This window comes from Watersipora subatra, chromosome 4 (genome assembly GCF_963576615.1).
Source record: "Watersipora subatra chromosome 4, tzWatSuba1.1, whole genome shotgun sequence".
Taxonomy (NCBI): Eukaryota; Metazoa; Bryozoa; class Gymnolaemata; order Cheilostomatida; family Watersiporidae; genus Watersipora; species Watersipora subatra.
The window spans coordinates 46,310,227-46,326,918 of NC_088711.1; the positions used below are offsets into that span (position 1 = coordinate 46,310,227).

The 16,692-nt window shown below is 34.4% G+C and overlaps 2 protein-coding genes across 2 annotated transcripts in view; both read right to left on the reverse strand.

The window, feature by feature from the left end:
• LOC137394751 (solute carrier family 49 member 4-like) overlaps window positions 1-6,811 on the reverse strand; it is an 82,694-nt gene extending 75,883 nt beyond the window's left edge. The window contains exon 1 of the mRNA XM_068081513.1: window positions 6,763-6,811. The gene's annotated coding sequence lies outside the window, so the exon portion shown is untranslated. The remainder of the gene's footprint in view (window positions 1-6,762) is intronic.
• A 2,761-nt stretch (window positions 6,812-9,572) lies between these two features.
• LOC137394311 (solute carrier family 49 member 4 homolog) overlaps window positions 9,573-16,692 on the reverse strand; it is a 29,981-nt gene continuing 22,861 nt past the window's right edge. The window contains exons 9-11 of the mRNA XM_068081029.1: window positions 14,317-14,521; window positions 12,131-12,319; window positions 9,573-10,568 (exon numbers count right to left, since the gene is read on the reverse strand). Of these exons, the coding sequence (XP_067937130.1) occupies window positions 10,408-10,568; window positions 12,131-12,319; window positions 14,317-14,521 (555 nt within the window). The 3' untranslated portion in view covers window positions 9,573-10,407. The remainder of the gene's footprint in view (window positions 10,569-12,130; window positions 12,320-14,316; window positions 14,522-16,692) is intronic.

Consider the following 16,692-nt stretch of genomic DNA (forward strand, 5'->3'; position numbering starts at 1 on the left):
AAAAAGGTGATGCATTCTGGTTTAATATGCTTAAGCTTGGTTTTGTGACAATGACATCAATTTTTGTAATTTTCAAAGATGAGCTTACACAAAATTTCATTTAGTTTTATCAAAAAGTATTTGCATTTTTTATCATTTGTGATGTTTGAGGTGATTTGCTTGTCAAGATGTTTCAAGATTAAAATTGATAAAACTTGATTGTGGTTTGAAGTTTTATAAGCAAATTAATGCTGAAACGAGGTCACTAGTTACTCAGCTGCCGAACTCTTTTGTTATTAATATTGACTAATTCGCTGAAATTGCAGCGCTGCTACTCTTTATTCTGTCATTTTCTTTACTATTATAGACGTCATAACCACACTTTCACTTGATCTGAGGGGTTTTAACAGTGACCAAGTTTTATCTATTTTAATCTTGAAACATCTTGGCAGTCAGATCACCTCAAATATTAAAAACAATCGCAAATGATATAAAAATACTGATTCTTTTTGATAAACTCTATTATAATTTGGTGTAACTTTGTCTTCAAGTTATTAGAAATCCAATCTTTTGACCATTTGTACAAACAAAACTGTTATACTATTGTTAACAACTGTTATACCATTGTTAGCAATTGTTATATCATTGTTAATGACTGTTATACCATTGTTAACAACACCGTTTTATAAGCTTAAAAACAAAAACTAACAACTTTTCCATTATTTTCTAGAGGTTGATCTAAGGTGCACAAATGTTTGGGTTGGTCTATAATGTTTTAAAAAAAATCTTTTATACTCAATGGCGGGTATCACAATGGTTTGTCCTTGATCAGCCCAGATTAAATAGTAAATCTTAGGGTATTTTTACAGATGAACTTCAACACAGCTATACTTTTCTCTGATGGATTTTTAAAATAACTCATCTAAGACACAAACACTATAAATGTATTAATTAGTATTAATCATAGCTTTGTTAACCTGTGAGTTGATAAACCCATCACAACCTGACTTGTCATTACTCAGTTATGCGATTCATACAAGTAGATCCTGATTGATGGCTAGGATTGGATACAGTGCGCCCACGGCTTGCTCAAGTGTGAACATTGCACTGGTCAACAGAGACATTGGTGAGCCATATACCGACTAGCTTATAGTCAATCAGATAAAGTAGTTTCAACCTTTGCTTGATGAACCCTTTGGCACTCCACTTTAAATGTGCTTGTCTTCCTTTATACATGCGTTCTAGAAGGTTCTAGAATGAAATGGTATCGGCAGCAAAGCTATGAGTGTATCAAAATTTACCTCTGACATACCGATTATGTCATGTACATAATTCTTAACACCTTAACAAACCTTGACCTTTTTAATAGGAATGTTGAGTAAAGGAGAAATCATTTAAAGTGTAATCTTTCTTTTTTCGGAAAAAGTTAATTTAATCAGATAAAACTTTGAGTTCATTTTAATAGTTTTTTGTTAGTCAATTTTGTTAGAGATTCCCTCTTGGGCAGCAAAAATTAAACTTGTATATTTCTAATGCCAATAAAGAAGTCACTAATTATTCTGATCTAATTATGGAACATTTAACACATATTTTGGACTGATAACAATAATCAATTCTGCATAGAACTTGCAGAGGGAGGCAACTTTTTGATGGCTGCATGCTACTTTTGCTTGTAATCTTTTTTAAAAGGTGGAACTTCAAATATTATATAATAAAAATGATACTTTTCTGCAACAGGGAATGATATTTATAATGACAATAGTTTTGTACTTGAAATTTAAAAGTGGCTATAGTATGCTTTAAATAACTTCTTTCATAATTTTGCCAGAAGTATTAGTTGCTACAGTTGCAAGCATGCTTTGTAACAAACTTTAAACTGTTTGCCATAACTGATTATTAAAGCCTTCTCTCTAAAAGAGTTTGTTTTCATTGGTCAATCAGTTTTTCAACACCATGCATTAATTCGTTGCGCCTTTTTTTCTAGCAACATCAGATGATACACTAAGCTTTTGCTATGCATTCTGCCATTACACACTATCACAAGTACATGTATAGAAAAACTGTAAAATTATCAGGTAAAAAGATAAACCGCATAAAGGTAAAACCTAAATTGTTTTTAAGTATCTTGGTCATTCCACTATAGACAACTTGACCAATTGTTCTACTGATTATTAGATGATTATCAAATTAACAATCGACAACACTTCATTTCGAGTTTCTAGATGAAGATCATTGTTACCTGCAGTCATAATCGGTTGATTATTGATTATTGATCTGCTATCGATTTGGTTAAAATCAATAGCCGACAGCCTAGGAAAACATGGTAACATTCATTCGTTTGTAAATGTTTCAACTCAGACCAAGTGACTCATGCACATAGATCAACCAAGTGGTAGCCTACACACTTATTCGTGGCACAAGAAACCCTCACATTTTGCTATCACATAAGCAAAAGCATTTAATAAAAGCTGTTATAACAATATATTTAGTATAAACGGCTTTATATCATTTATATGAAAATCAGTTGAGTAAAATAATATATAATCATTAAACAAGTTGTTTCTAGAATTTTTCTGATCTAAAGAATTTTGAAACCCAAAGGATTTACTTGATGAGATTCATTTAATGTGTAATTTTAGTTGACAAAACTAATAGAGCTAGTAAAATTTCTTAATCACTCCAGCTCGCTTGTCAACAATTAACATACCGTTATCAGAGGTAATGGCCAAACGACCATGGGAGACCACATGACATCCTTCAGTACTATCAGCATGCAGTGACAATGGCTATGAACATTGCATAAGCTTGTCTTTAAAAAGAGCTTAGCTATTCACAACCAATGAGAAAGCATTTACTATTACAAAACTGGTAACTTTAAAAACTCAATTGTTTAGGTGCACAGTCCAAAACTTTGGCTAAGAAATTATTTATTTTGCAATGTGAGATATTTCATGATATTTCATTCACAAGCGATGAGAAAGCATTTATTATTGCAAAACTGGTAACTTTAAAAACAAAATTGTTTAAGTGCATACTCTAAGACTTCAGCTAAGAACTCTATTTATTTTGCAATGTAATATATTTCATGCTACAGTGCTAGACTAACATTTAAGGCTCTCATACTACATAACCTTTACAAACACATATGATCTGACTAACGATCCCCCGAGTCTTGGTTACACAGACTGAGGAAATACATAATCAACTTCTCTGCGCACCCCCTATACACTCCTGCACGCCCTAATACACCCCTGCACACCTTACATACCTCTACTCATCCCTGTACACACATTAAGTACTACTGCGCATTCCTACATACTACTACACACCGCTAAATAGCTCTGTACACCCCTACATACCTAAAACACCCCTAAATACCCCTACACACACCATTACACTCCGATTATACACTGATGCAATTTCTACACACCCCTATACACTCCTCCACACCCTTGCACATTTCCGCACACCCCTAACATACTCTTCACATTGCTACACATTATTATAAACCACCAGACATTCCCGCTAATTTTTACACGCCTTATACACCTCTACACACTTTTTACATCGCTTTAAATTATTATAAACCACCAGACATCCCGACTCATCTTCACACACCCCTACTCATTCTTACACCAAAATTGGCTCTGTGATTTTGCTGGACATGTCCAAATCCAGTAACTACGAAACCTTGGTGACTAGAGACATGCCTAGTCGCAGAGAGTATTTTAAGGTTGGCTATAAATCCTGTCATCACTAGTGGACCTTTTTGGAATGGAACATCAACCTGTTGTTTGCAAGTTAAGTGTTCTAGATCACAAGGCCATGACTTCTATCAAATACTAGTGTAATTGTGTGTTAAGTCATATGAGATAGTTTGCTGATTATACTGATCAACAAAGAGTATGCTTCAAAGCATAACTTGAAATGCAACAAATGAAATCAGTTTGACTCATAAGAAACAGTTGGCATTCTAAAGCGATATAAAAATGAATGCTTAAAAAATATGCTAATTTTATTACAAGCAACATGAAAAAATTTCTGTATATATTGGAAGCAAATGATTCTGGTCTAGTTCAATGCCTCTATTTTGCTGAAGCAAATTCTAGTGATTGGCAACATCTGTTAATTTACTCTCAGTGTGCTTCAGTCTTTAGAGTATTGTGAAATCTCAAACTTACCATTCTATTGGAGTGTATGGTCAGAGAAAAAAAACTATAATGAAATAGCTCTTAAATCTAACAAGTTTCTCGTCATGAAACCATTTATAAACTATAAGTTTAAAATTAAACCAGTGTGGTTTATGAATATCGAAAACACTCATCTTTACCTTGTATTTACATCACAAAGTGTACCTAAAGGTGGTATTGAAAAAATGGCACTGATTAGATTCACATGCTTTTCAGGCCTGTTCTTATTGTATGTTTCCTTTAATATTGTATTTCCATGTGTGATAAGCTAAGACTCACTATGTAAAAAGAGGTTGTCACATGCGTTGCAGTCAACTTCTAGGAATTAAGTCAAGGTCATCACAGCTAGTTGGTGTTTTTTTCTGCTTCTTCTTTAGTTTAAATCTTTTTATAATGTATATTGCATTACTATAGATATGGATTTGAAGCCAAACCTCAAGTAGATGAATAGCATCTAAAGAAGAAAATCATTGATCCAAAGTAAATTGTGTAACATACTGTACTTTGCTATATCTTCTGCATCGTTGTGCACATCATATTATAGGGTGCAGGCTCAATTTTGTGGTATATTTCGGTACTTAACCACTATATATAAGACTATTATATGATAGATATTAAAATATAAATGAAAATTACAGCAAAAGCAAAACAGTGCATCCAACTCTGCCAAGTGCGCTGTAGATGTACTTATGCATTTACCTGTGAATTAAATTTTTCCCAACCATTAAAATAACATTGTTTAGTGGTCTAGTGCTTATCTTGAGCAACTAAGTTGACACTAAAGCTGATATGTCACATTTTAATGTTCTTAAACGAATGCAGTCAAGTGGAAAGAGGTTAATTTTTTCATAAGTAGTACTTATTACTAAGTGATGGTCTAGTTTATTCTAGAATCTATTTAAGGCCATCATGAAAAAATTCTTATACAAAGGCAGAAATAAAATAATTAACTTTCCAAAGCACTTGCTATATATTGACAAAATAGATAGAACGACATGTCCTTGTTTTCACAATCTCATAGGTCAGGCTGGCATTGAGTTTTCAGCTTTGAGATTCTATCGCCATGGAGGTCTCTATAAACACCTCTGTACATCTGCTTGCAATAAATATGGCATAGGTAAGCAGCTGAAATGCTGGAAGATCCATAGAAATTACAAAAGTGGTTTTCGTTATTGCCAAATACCAAATCCAACCAAAGTTATTGCTATGATGTGCAGTGACCCCAAACCCTACTTTTAAGCATGGATTGAAGATTACAGACTAATTTGGAGGCAGAACCTGAGTTCACGTCAATCAAGTTATGTGTAACTAACGAGATCGGAGAAATTACAGTTTTTTTGGCACACTGCATCCTTCTTCTATACTACTGGCTGGGACTGCGTAGTGAGAATACCACAAGTTTATATACTCATGTATCGAGTTTTGCAAGACAAGATGATTACAGCAACCTCGGTTTGGTTCCACCAAGTGAAACTTTGCATAAAATCTCTACCATTCATATACCAAAGGATAAAATGACTACAAAACAGTAAACAAGTAAGTTATGAATTAACTTGCAGACACGTGCCATAGAAATGTTTGTAATAATCTAAATTACATTTTACTAGTACTCTGATAGTCCGGTGAGCTGTGAAAGACTATCAGGTTTTATAACGATCCATACAATCATTATGGAACACTTTGATGTGTCGATTGATGCAGTTGTTAGAAAGTTTCTCTACCGTGCTGAAAAATAAAAATTTGAATTCTCTACGAAGCCATAATTCTTTCTAACTGTCAACCGTGGCTTCAAACAGTCGAATGTATATGAACACAGATCTTATTATAGTAAAAAATTGTATAATAAAGTAAAGCTGAAAACTTTTAAAGTTTAAGCTCATGTCGAGGCTAGAGCAGCAATTGGGTCTAGTTATAACGTAGAGCGGTCTCCATTATTGTTATAGGAAGATGCTGCTGTTGTCATACTAAATTAACGACAACCAAATTCTTAGAAAGTAGCCACATGTATGACAAACATATTCCTTGCAATCTCTCTAGGATATATGCACACATTTTTTTTAAGCATTCTGTTCATCATATAAACAATAATTTCTCTGTCCTAGTCGGTAATTGCTGTCGCTTTACTGTCAGCTCTTTTATAACTATGTCTCACTCGATTGGCTGCAGCATTTTACTCGAGACATTTTGAAATGCTGTTTTTCTAAAATGTCCAAAATGAACCGCCTCCAGCATTTCAAGTACAGCTAGATTGCTGTCAGGTTTTATAAAAACTTTGTTCCAAAATGTGATAAGACCTAGATAATTGTCTACATGCAATTTTTATGTTAGTAATAGTAACATCCTCTAAGGACAATTAGCAAACAAAAGTTATGTAAAATATTTATTTCATGTCAAAACTGGCCTCCATGTTTTAGCCCTTTTAGGACTAGACGCTTCAATAACTAACTGCCAGATTTTTATAACTCAACTTTAGTAAGAAAATGACTTGCGAAATTTTGGCACTTGGCATTCAATAACTAACTGCAGGACATAGTAAGTGCCTCCTCTGTTACTAGAATGCTTCAACCAAATCTATTAAAAGTTACCAACTCACCTGAAGGCCTGCGCTTGCCTGTTGTTCTATGATAAAACAGTCAAGCCTCGCGTCCTTGGCTCCAGTCTAAATAGCGAATAGTATTAATGCTGTTGTCACATGTTGCTCAACTTATGCGGAGGAGTAATGCCTCAGTACACCTGTTTTTGTACCCCTGAACCTTTGCTTGCTTCTTTACCTGAATGTGCATAGATGAGCCTAACAAATATAGACGCATGCTTGTGCTAATATCTAGGATTTATTACAAGCATTTTATGTAAAGGGTTTTGCCTTAGTCGCATAGTAGGACTGCAGTAATGATCTTCAATATTAAATTTGAAGGTAGTGACAAGTTCTGAAGAAAAGACTCAGTCTTAGATCTCCTGAGCTCTAAAACAAAATAATCAGAGTCAGTAGATCTCCTGGTGCAGATAAATGGAGAAGCAATGCACGTTTGTATGTTACAATAGATGATCACATGGGAAGAAAGAATAAATATGCTTAATACATGGAAGCAGTAGAAGATGATCAATAAGGAGGGTTTTTGAATCCCTTGCATATGTCTTAGATGAATACTCTTGGGTAAATGTCGCAAAAGCTTTTTATGGTAGAATACGACAAGTGATCAGCACTCATTTAGCACTGTTAGTATTAATTAATTCGTAGTTGTCTGCTACATGACACTTTCAGTGATTACCTTATCAATGATCAACGATCATATCCACCAACACATGTTTAGCATACACAGATTGTGTCTGCCATAAGGCGAGTGTTTGATTAGCATAGCCTAAAAACTTAAAATATTTATAAAGATTTCAGCCTACGGCTTTTTGCAAGCATCCTCCCACATGCACTTATTTGTTGTCAATGAACCCAACTTTTTCACTCCATACCTTGGTGCACCTCAATAACGGAAAAGCTACTTTAGTTTTCTTAACTTTGTAAGGAGAGGCCTTAAGCGTACCCGACCATGGAAGGAAACACTTTTAGGTTTACCTAGCCGTGAACTCCCTATATTGGGAGAATCTGAAAGCATCGCAGAAGACATGAAGATGGCCTCTGTACTGTTGCTTTTGCTACATTTCATAAAGGTGAGAAGCTGATTGCTAAAGTGGTCTAGGTTATATCGGACAGAAAATCTATCTTTAAGGATCGTTCTTTTGTCTGAGATTACGTTTGTGATAGGCCGTTATCTATGAGGATCATTTAGAGATAAACTCAGATGTCTTTGACTTATGTGTTAAATGCATAAAAACATGAATATAGAGCAGTTATGAACTTCAACAATCAGTTGTCATTTTTTCGTCATTTTTATATTCATAGTTTTATCCCAGCTTACTATTGTGTATCAAGATTGAAGATATTGAGCAGTGAAACTCTTTTTACCTCACATCTCATGGCCTCCACAAACCACAGCGCTGTAGAATAAGTAAGGAAAAATTTATAAATCAAGAAAGAAATTGGAGATAAGACACATGTTCAACTTCTTACAAATAGAAAATTAAAAAGCGACTTTGTCGACACGGCCATAACGATTTTCATGAGGTTTTCCTATGCATTTAGTTGTCGTAGTCACCCATCTACAATACTCCATTCTTCGTCGCAAATTTCATCATCAGAAGTTTGGGAGAGGATTATACTTGAGTATTTGGGAAATCCAAATTTTTAAAATCAACTTCAGTGTAACAGGCAATCACATTATGTAATAAATTTTATTAGGATGTTTGTTGTAGTTTATATATCAGTGTAAAAACATGGGCAAGTCACAAATTTAAAAGCTATGTAATAATGCTCTATTAAATGTTGCAAATGTTTATTCAAAAACAAGTAATATACACAAGAAATGTTCATAATACTTGAAAAAACCAAAATAAAAGCATTTAAAACAGTTTAATTATCATCAAAAGCTTTTTAGTTTCAGTTACCAGTTGCGATCAGACTGATGCTTTCACTTCGTCTTACTTCTGCTTTTTCTAGTTTTCAAACTCTCCCTTATCTTCTGGTCTGAAACATTTTTCTTCACCGCTAGACCCGTCGATATCAGGATTTAAACAAATTATTTTAGCAGAGAAGGAACTTTTATATGTAGCCTTACTTTTCACGGAATGAAGGAGAAACTTTGTAATAATGTTCGCAGTGAATTGTACTGCAAACATTTGTGCTAAGTAACAACTTGAGCATTAAAATAATAGGACTGAATGGAGAAATGTAATTTTTTGTTGGATATAAAATTATTTTCATATGACAACTATAAAAACCTTTTGGACAGAAGAATCCGAATACTTAGCAAAGTGTTTTAGTTCAGTATATCAAACAGGACCAGTTTTAAGAGTTAAAATTGAGGTTAGTATTGTACATAAGTAAGCATTATACTTGAGTGTATAATGGGTACTTCGGTGTGAGTAATTGCTGCATCCCCTACTCATTTGAGAAAGAGTGGCCCTAATAATAGTAACATTATTAAAAACATTTCTCTGAAGCTTGTAGTGGACGTTTTTGGGCTGTTGAACAATGGAGCTCTAATAGAAAATTACCATGCATTGTCTCGGGCGAAGTTACCAAGTGGCTACGCAAGTCCATGATTCTTAACAACTAACAACATTCTTCTGATGTCATTTACACAAAAGCCATGCTAGAGTATGTCTGAAGTCTGTTTACAACATTAGCGCCTCATTGGCTAAGGCTGTCAGAGAAGAACAAACACACTTATGTTTTTGATAATTTTTTTGCAAAAAAAGGGTGGCAATGACAGAATGAGAGGAACACGAGTGTAGCTATACACCACATATATAATAAATGACAAGGTAATATCGAATGCATCATAATACCAAATGCGATATCAAAACTAGCAAGTATACATGAACATTCTAACAGAAACATCAACACCCATAACTATTTGTACTCTTTAAAATGTTAACACTAGTGTTCTCTGCTGTATCTCAACATTGGAGTAGTGTCTCAATAGACTAAAAAGTGCTGAAGTCCAGTGAAAGCCGGAACTTACTAAATGTCTAAAGATGGATATACTTGTAAACAATCACAAATAATTACTGAACTAGTTGAATAATATAAAAACTCTTATATCAAGTCCGTGCAAATATTTTTTGTGGAGAATTGCAAACACACGGTTTCTTTGATATTAAGGCAGGGCTTATATTAATTTTTTTAAATTTAACATCAGGATATATTTTCTAGGGAGCTCTTGTTTTCATATATAAAAAGCTAAATTTACCAAGTATAAACTATAAATGTTCTAAATGTACAAAGTCTTTATTTATTACTAAGCTTGAATAATCTGTGAAAGTATAAAATTAAATTGACAAAATATAAATATCAATTGTAACTTAATTTACTCCAGTATGATAGTTAAAAACTCAAAGCAATTGTGCTTATGTTTTGTTATAATAACAAAAACATAAGCTAGATAAACAGTTACACATACTAATAACTAATTAGAAAAACATAATTAGTTATTAGACAAAAAACTTAATATACATAAATTGTGAGCTTGTTTATCCCAACGTAATAAATTATTTCAAGTCAAAAACCAGTGAAATATTTAGCTATATTTTGTGTCTCAAAAACATGTGTTTCAAATATAATTCTCAGTATAATTTTTGTGAGTATCTTTTATACTTTTATTTTTTTTCTTTACAGCGGAAAATCTTATTTTTTACTGTTGCCATCATTATTATCTGCAGGTGACTCTTTGAACCCTTTTGGTTTGCTGTCCAAATCAAGTCGACGAAAGTCATCTTTAAGCAAGATATTAAGAGGGAGAGAGATGGAGCAGCCAACAAAGCACACCCATGTCATCCATGCAGTATCTAAAATATCAAAAAATATATTTATCTTAGTAACAAGTATGCTAGCAATGAGACATAATAACTTGCTGTTTCAAAATTTCAATAAGTCAAAAGATCCAGGAGATAAATTTGCGTTTAGTCATACATTGGGAAGCTCGTTCTGCGTAACATGTGATTCATCATGAGTTTATTTCACTTCATCATCCAACATTTTCCATCGATAATGGCAATGTTAACATTACAAAAACCTCTGTACTAGACTTTTGACAATAATTTTGAGTACCATAATAAAATTAAGGAAGTGTTATACAATTTTCAAAATACATATTTGTTTGTATAGACATTATTTTACAGAAGCATTACCAAATCAATCAGTTTAAAAAGTGTAATCTGCTCTACTCATTTGCGAAGTTGTGACAATTTGACAGCACAAAAGAGTAAAAAACCATACTAAAATGTACAGCAGTGCTGACTGCACTTTTGCAAGTAGTAGATGGTGTTTACTTAATTACTATCATTGATAACTATTATCAGTTCAAAGAACTTGCTCAGAAAGAAAAACATGTTCCGTTGTACTGAAAAGTTGTGTCTTCTTTGGTCATCTGATCACTGGGTAACGATGTTGGTTATAACTTTATATTAATTTGAAAAATCTGAGGTTTTACTTCATATTAAAGTGAATAATGGTGATTTGACTTTAATCTATAGAGTAACTGAGAAACTCAGCTATCAGTTCCATAAGTTGGTCGATAATGTCTCAAATGATCTAAAACTTGAGGGCTTGATATAAAATATTTTGCTTGTCAATATGTTGTTAACAGATTTTCTTACTTCAACATGGCCCATTATGACAACCTTTATGAAATACAAATTTAGATAACTACAAATTTAATTCGCTAAATTATATAGAGACATTTTTGACTGAATAAATGAAAGTAATAATTACGAGTGAATTTTGATTTGACAAATTTTTAATTTACTTCACTAAGGACAGATCAAGGAAGGCAAATCTATAAATACTTTTGGCAAAACCCAAGCATGAACAAGTTTTTACTACTAGTTTGCTGGCAGCCCATTGTACCATGAGAGATCATCATATGCACTAAGTATGTGCACAATTATTCCGTGATGGCCCAAAGGGGTCCATTGGTGCGATTGGTAGTGTTCTCTGCTGCAAAGGTGGATATGCAAGTTCAATTCTTGTATGGTTCATATTTTTCCTGACCTCTACGCGTGGCTTCAGACAGATGGACAGATGGACAGACACGGTTTTTATTATGGTAAAGAATCGAAGTTGTTAAAATGTGGTTTATGCAGACAGTAGTTATACTTTTTGTTTAAAGCAGTAATATGTCATCTTTGCAATCAGTGAAATTTTGTTGACACCCTAAAGTTACATATTTTTGTACCGAAAGTGAACTGATAATATGTCAAACAGTCAAGTCCTTCAGAGCAGCTCTCAATTTAAAAACCATAGAGCTCTCATAAACTATTCTTTGATGTCAACCAACTAAATCTTTGAGCAAATAAAAACAGCCAGAAAACCTTCAGTTAATGATTTTAAAAAATCTGCTCTGGCTTACCTTCAGAAAGAGCTGGAACTAGCAAAAGTCCCAAAAAGATGATAGATATTCCCCAGTTGAGCATAAAGACAACAGTGCAGGTGAGACCCTCATGCACCGGATACGCATATTCACAGGCTAGCTCTGTGCAGATAGGAAATATTGACTGCGTTGTTATGCCGACGCAAATCAAGATTCCACACAATAGAGCTGCAAAATACCACAAGAACAGAATACAACTTATAGCATGTCTAGCATACATATTGATGTAGGTGTTACATTTTTATGGCTTTGTAAAAACCTTAATCAGGCAGATGATTTTGTGGTAATGTCTTGGAAGCAAAATTTGCTAGGCAGTTTGAGTTGGTGAAAATCCACATACTGTAGATGCTAAGTCAGTATAGTATAATAACAGTAGTACACCCATATTCCTTGTTGGTTTTCTGTACCTCACTTGAATGTAAAACAATACCAAATACATCAAAAATGTTTATGTAAGAGGGACTTCAAAAACTTTTCAACCATGCAGGATCTGGATTTCCATACATCATTTTCGAGTACATATATAGCCATTCTATCATTTTTCAAAATTTTGCGTTTTGTCTCAATGTAGTTACGCTATTTAGTACACAAAAAAAGCAAGTTCATATCTTTAGCTGATCTAAAAACATACAAACAGCTCATTTTTTGTTTTTTTCATTATATATGTAGATGTATAAGAACTACTTCGGTTAATGACTACCGTAAATTGCAAATTATATATTGCAAATTTGACACCGAATTTCAAGTTTAAAAATCCTCAACTTATACCGGTGCAACGTTATTCATGACACAAATTCTAGTATACTCAAACTTAGGAAAACCATAAAAATCAAAATATTATAATATGACATATAGAGATTTATTGAAAAAATAGTAAAATACTAGCAATCCTACTCAACATGAGATGGATCAAACACAAAGTCTCATTTTTCACTATTCCAATTGCCATAGCAATGATCCTTTTCCGAAATAATGTTTTTTTTAATTTACTACTTCTCTCGTAGTAACTGTCCACGAGCCCACACTTTGATAATTTGCTGATACATGCACCTTCGTTCATTCATCCTTTTTTGCACATGAATCACAATTTCGGTCAGAAGTCTAGCTTGTGGCATCGCTTTTTTTTAAACACGTACATATTATCATAGGTGGCAGTTTCGCTCTGTTGTCGAGGCAAGCTAATATCATGGTGAATTTTTTGTGCTTTTGTGCCTGGTGGTTTTCAACAGAAGTTTCTTCTTTTATTCTTTTATTAATTATTGTAATATTAATGATGCCAAAAACATGAGAGTTTTTGCTGATGGCGCAGTTGATTGCTGAATGCAAATTCTTCAGCCGCGCATGGCTTGCCTCTGTGTTCACTGAAATACTCTGATCGAGCAATTTGGGCATGAGAATGAGGTCGGCTTATACGGCAGGTACATGCCAAAATCAGAACTTGAGACAAATTGATAGACCTCTACATATACACTGCGTTGACTTGTATGCTGGAATTTACAGTATGTCTTTCTCCAGCATTTGATCCTACCAGGCAAAATAAGGAAGACAACTGGAATTTAGTTATAGCCTAAATTAAAAGATTGAATAGTAGTTGTTTGTAAAGCTGCTGTCACACATTTAACGAGAAGTATCAGTATGGCGGCAGCTTAAAGGTGGGAATGAAGTAAAACTGTCTACAGATTTTTAATGGCACAAAAAATTATAAAATATATAAAAATTTATAATGTAGTATAAAACTAATATAAATAAATAATATGATAGAGAAATACATGTATAATATAAATAATAATTTTGCATAAAAATGATCAATATAAAAATTATAAACAGCCCAAATTTTTACTATAATCTTTGGAGTTCTTTTTTACCGTAATAAGACCTTTGACCCAAAACTTGGGTCAAAGGTCAGATTTTGGGATAAAAGATTACTTTGAACATGAGACAAATCCATGACATTCCACTTAGTAGTTCAACACTCTAACACCTGTTTTCATCATTCTCTGTGCTTTATCAACAAACCTGACCATCTCTCACAGCACACTAGGTTGCCAGGGAGCTAGTTAAAGGCAGTCTCATAATCACATGTTATCAGTCTTGTTCTGATAACATGTGATCATCAATTAAAAGCTGTAGTAATTCAAAGCAAAGAACTAATATTTTCAACTTACGGATCAGCGCCTCAGGAGAGATATAGATGTATTCACATTGGATGAGAGACAAAAGCAGAAGCAAAACTATTGATATGACTGAAAATCCCTGGAGAATCCTTTTTGTTTTCCTCTGAAAGAATGGACGGTCTGCGAGGAGGCCGATGACAAACACACCAACGCCGGCAGCTAATGCGGCAGCAATGGCTATCCACAAAGCTTCATCCTATAAAATTATGTTTGTTCAAGCAAGTTTCATAGCATAAATAGTGTGGTTTAAATTACTCCAGCTTGTTAAGGCATTTTCCTGATCAGCAAAACATAATACATACTTTGCTGTGTTTAAGCTTTGCAGGGGTGTTATTTTCATTAGCTCTTGTCTATCTAATTATCACCCTGGTACCCCTGTATTAGAGTAAAAGCCTCAATTCATGAATTGTGACTTATCCCAAAACCAAATTTCACCTGTTCTGGCTGTGCCAATTTGTTTTAAAGTTTTTATCAAACCCTAAAGCACGTGACACCACAGTTCTCTTATTACAGCAATTCTTAATGGATAAATTAAAAATTGCTTAATTCTTACAGCAATTATTACAGCAGTTCTTAAAGACACAATCAGTGACTATGCCACTGGTTGTGTCTATGCAAAAACTTGAATTCATTGACTAACACAATGTGTACTCATTAGGTTTCAAATGTGTCATCACAACTGACAGGTATGTGTTAGGGCACAGACGTTAACAGCAATTGGCATAGAAATTATCGATCAATCGTAGTCAGTGATTGACAGATTAATGAAAGAACAACATTATTACTTGAACGGCAGTGTGAGGCGTCACTCAAGTGATACACTCAATAGTGAATAGTAACAAATAATGTTAATATTGATATTATACGCTATCGTGATTAAAGTTTTTGAGAACTTTCCCCTTTGCCAGTCTAGAAATATTCATCTAGGCAAAAAACAACACTAACATTGATAATGATGGCAAACACTTTTGTTCATTTTCTTTTTTTCTGAGCGGTTCAGAGTAACTGGAGGTGTGATATTCAACTCCTTTTAATTTTCACCAGCTGAATGAAAGCTGTCCTAGTCCGACTCGGACCTGGCCTCTATCCGTGGGGAGGTTGGCAGGGCAATATCTGAGTCAGAAGGTGTGTTATCTGGTACATCAGCCAGATACGAGATCTTTTGGGGTTATGTCATTATCATGGGGTGATTAGAAGATTTCATCTATCTTGATGGTGTTGGTCAGAAAAGTGGAAATCCTCTCGGTCTGGAATCATGGGTGATCTTATAACTCAAGCAAACCTTTGGTAATGTAAAACTTAATCGTGCCTTCATGTTGGACTTTTTCTTTCCTCCTTTCTCTATTTAAACAGCTCGTATGGTAAGGTTTTTGTGCCCGGCACAGGCCAATAAATTTAGGTTGTAGTTTTGCACCTTATTGTTTTCCTTCTTGGTCTGTCTGCTAGTAACAATCACATTGAATTTTTTACAACTCTGTTTAGTCTTTTTACAATAGAGTTCTTTTGAGGTTGATAGAGAGAGGTCTGTGTCTTACCGCAGTGTCAAAGTTCACAGCATGCTTGGAACAGTTCTGATTAGAATTGCGTACCCTAGTTGGAATGTGTAGCCTCAGATACACCTAAATAGGCAATGACGGGCTCCTCCGGTACTCGGGCAATTGTCAGTACCAATTGTCAGGCAGTCATCCTCACAGGTCAATGCCCACGACTTGCCAGGGACCTTCTGTATATGTTGGTTCTCTGTTCCACGTTTGATTAGTTCCCTTGACATGCTGACAATCTTTGCATACTCAGTCTCGTCGCTTGACCAGGAAAGTCATTATAAAATCAGAACCAGTCTCATTGAACGGTAGCTGTACTCTCGCTGACACCAAAATGCCCCTTCTGATGAGTAGACTATATCACTGATTTCTGTTGAATACCCAGACAGATTATTTTCTTTTTTAAGCCAGCTTCTGCGATCTGCAGTTCTTGGATGGTGTTAAGGCTCAAATGCGTTCTTAGTCGCCAGAGTTGGGTGGTTTCTTGACTCACTACTTTGGTGTCTCGGCTTTCTTGTTTCTGAATGGTTTTGAGGTCGATATAATCGGCCTCAAATTAAGGTCTTCGAGTTTTTACTGGCTAAGGTTTGAGTTCTTGGCACTTAAATTTGACAAGCGGGTTTCTCTTTTTTTCAAAAAATCTGAGAGCAAATGACTTTTCTCAATTTTATGAATTAGCACTTTTTTGCATCCCTTTTGTGTGCTGCTGAGCTAAGTATTTTTTCATAGCAGATGGCAGTTTTGTGAATAAGGCTGGATCTCTCCACGAATGCTGGCTGTGTTGCTAGAGTTTGACAAGAGCCGGTGGCTCAGGAGAACAATTCTG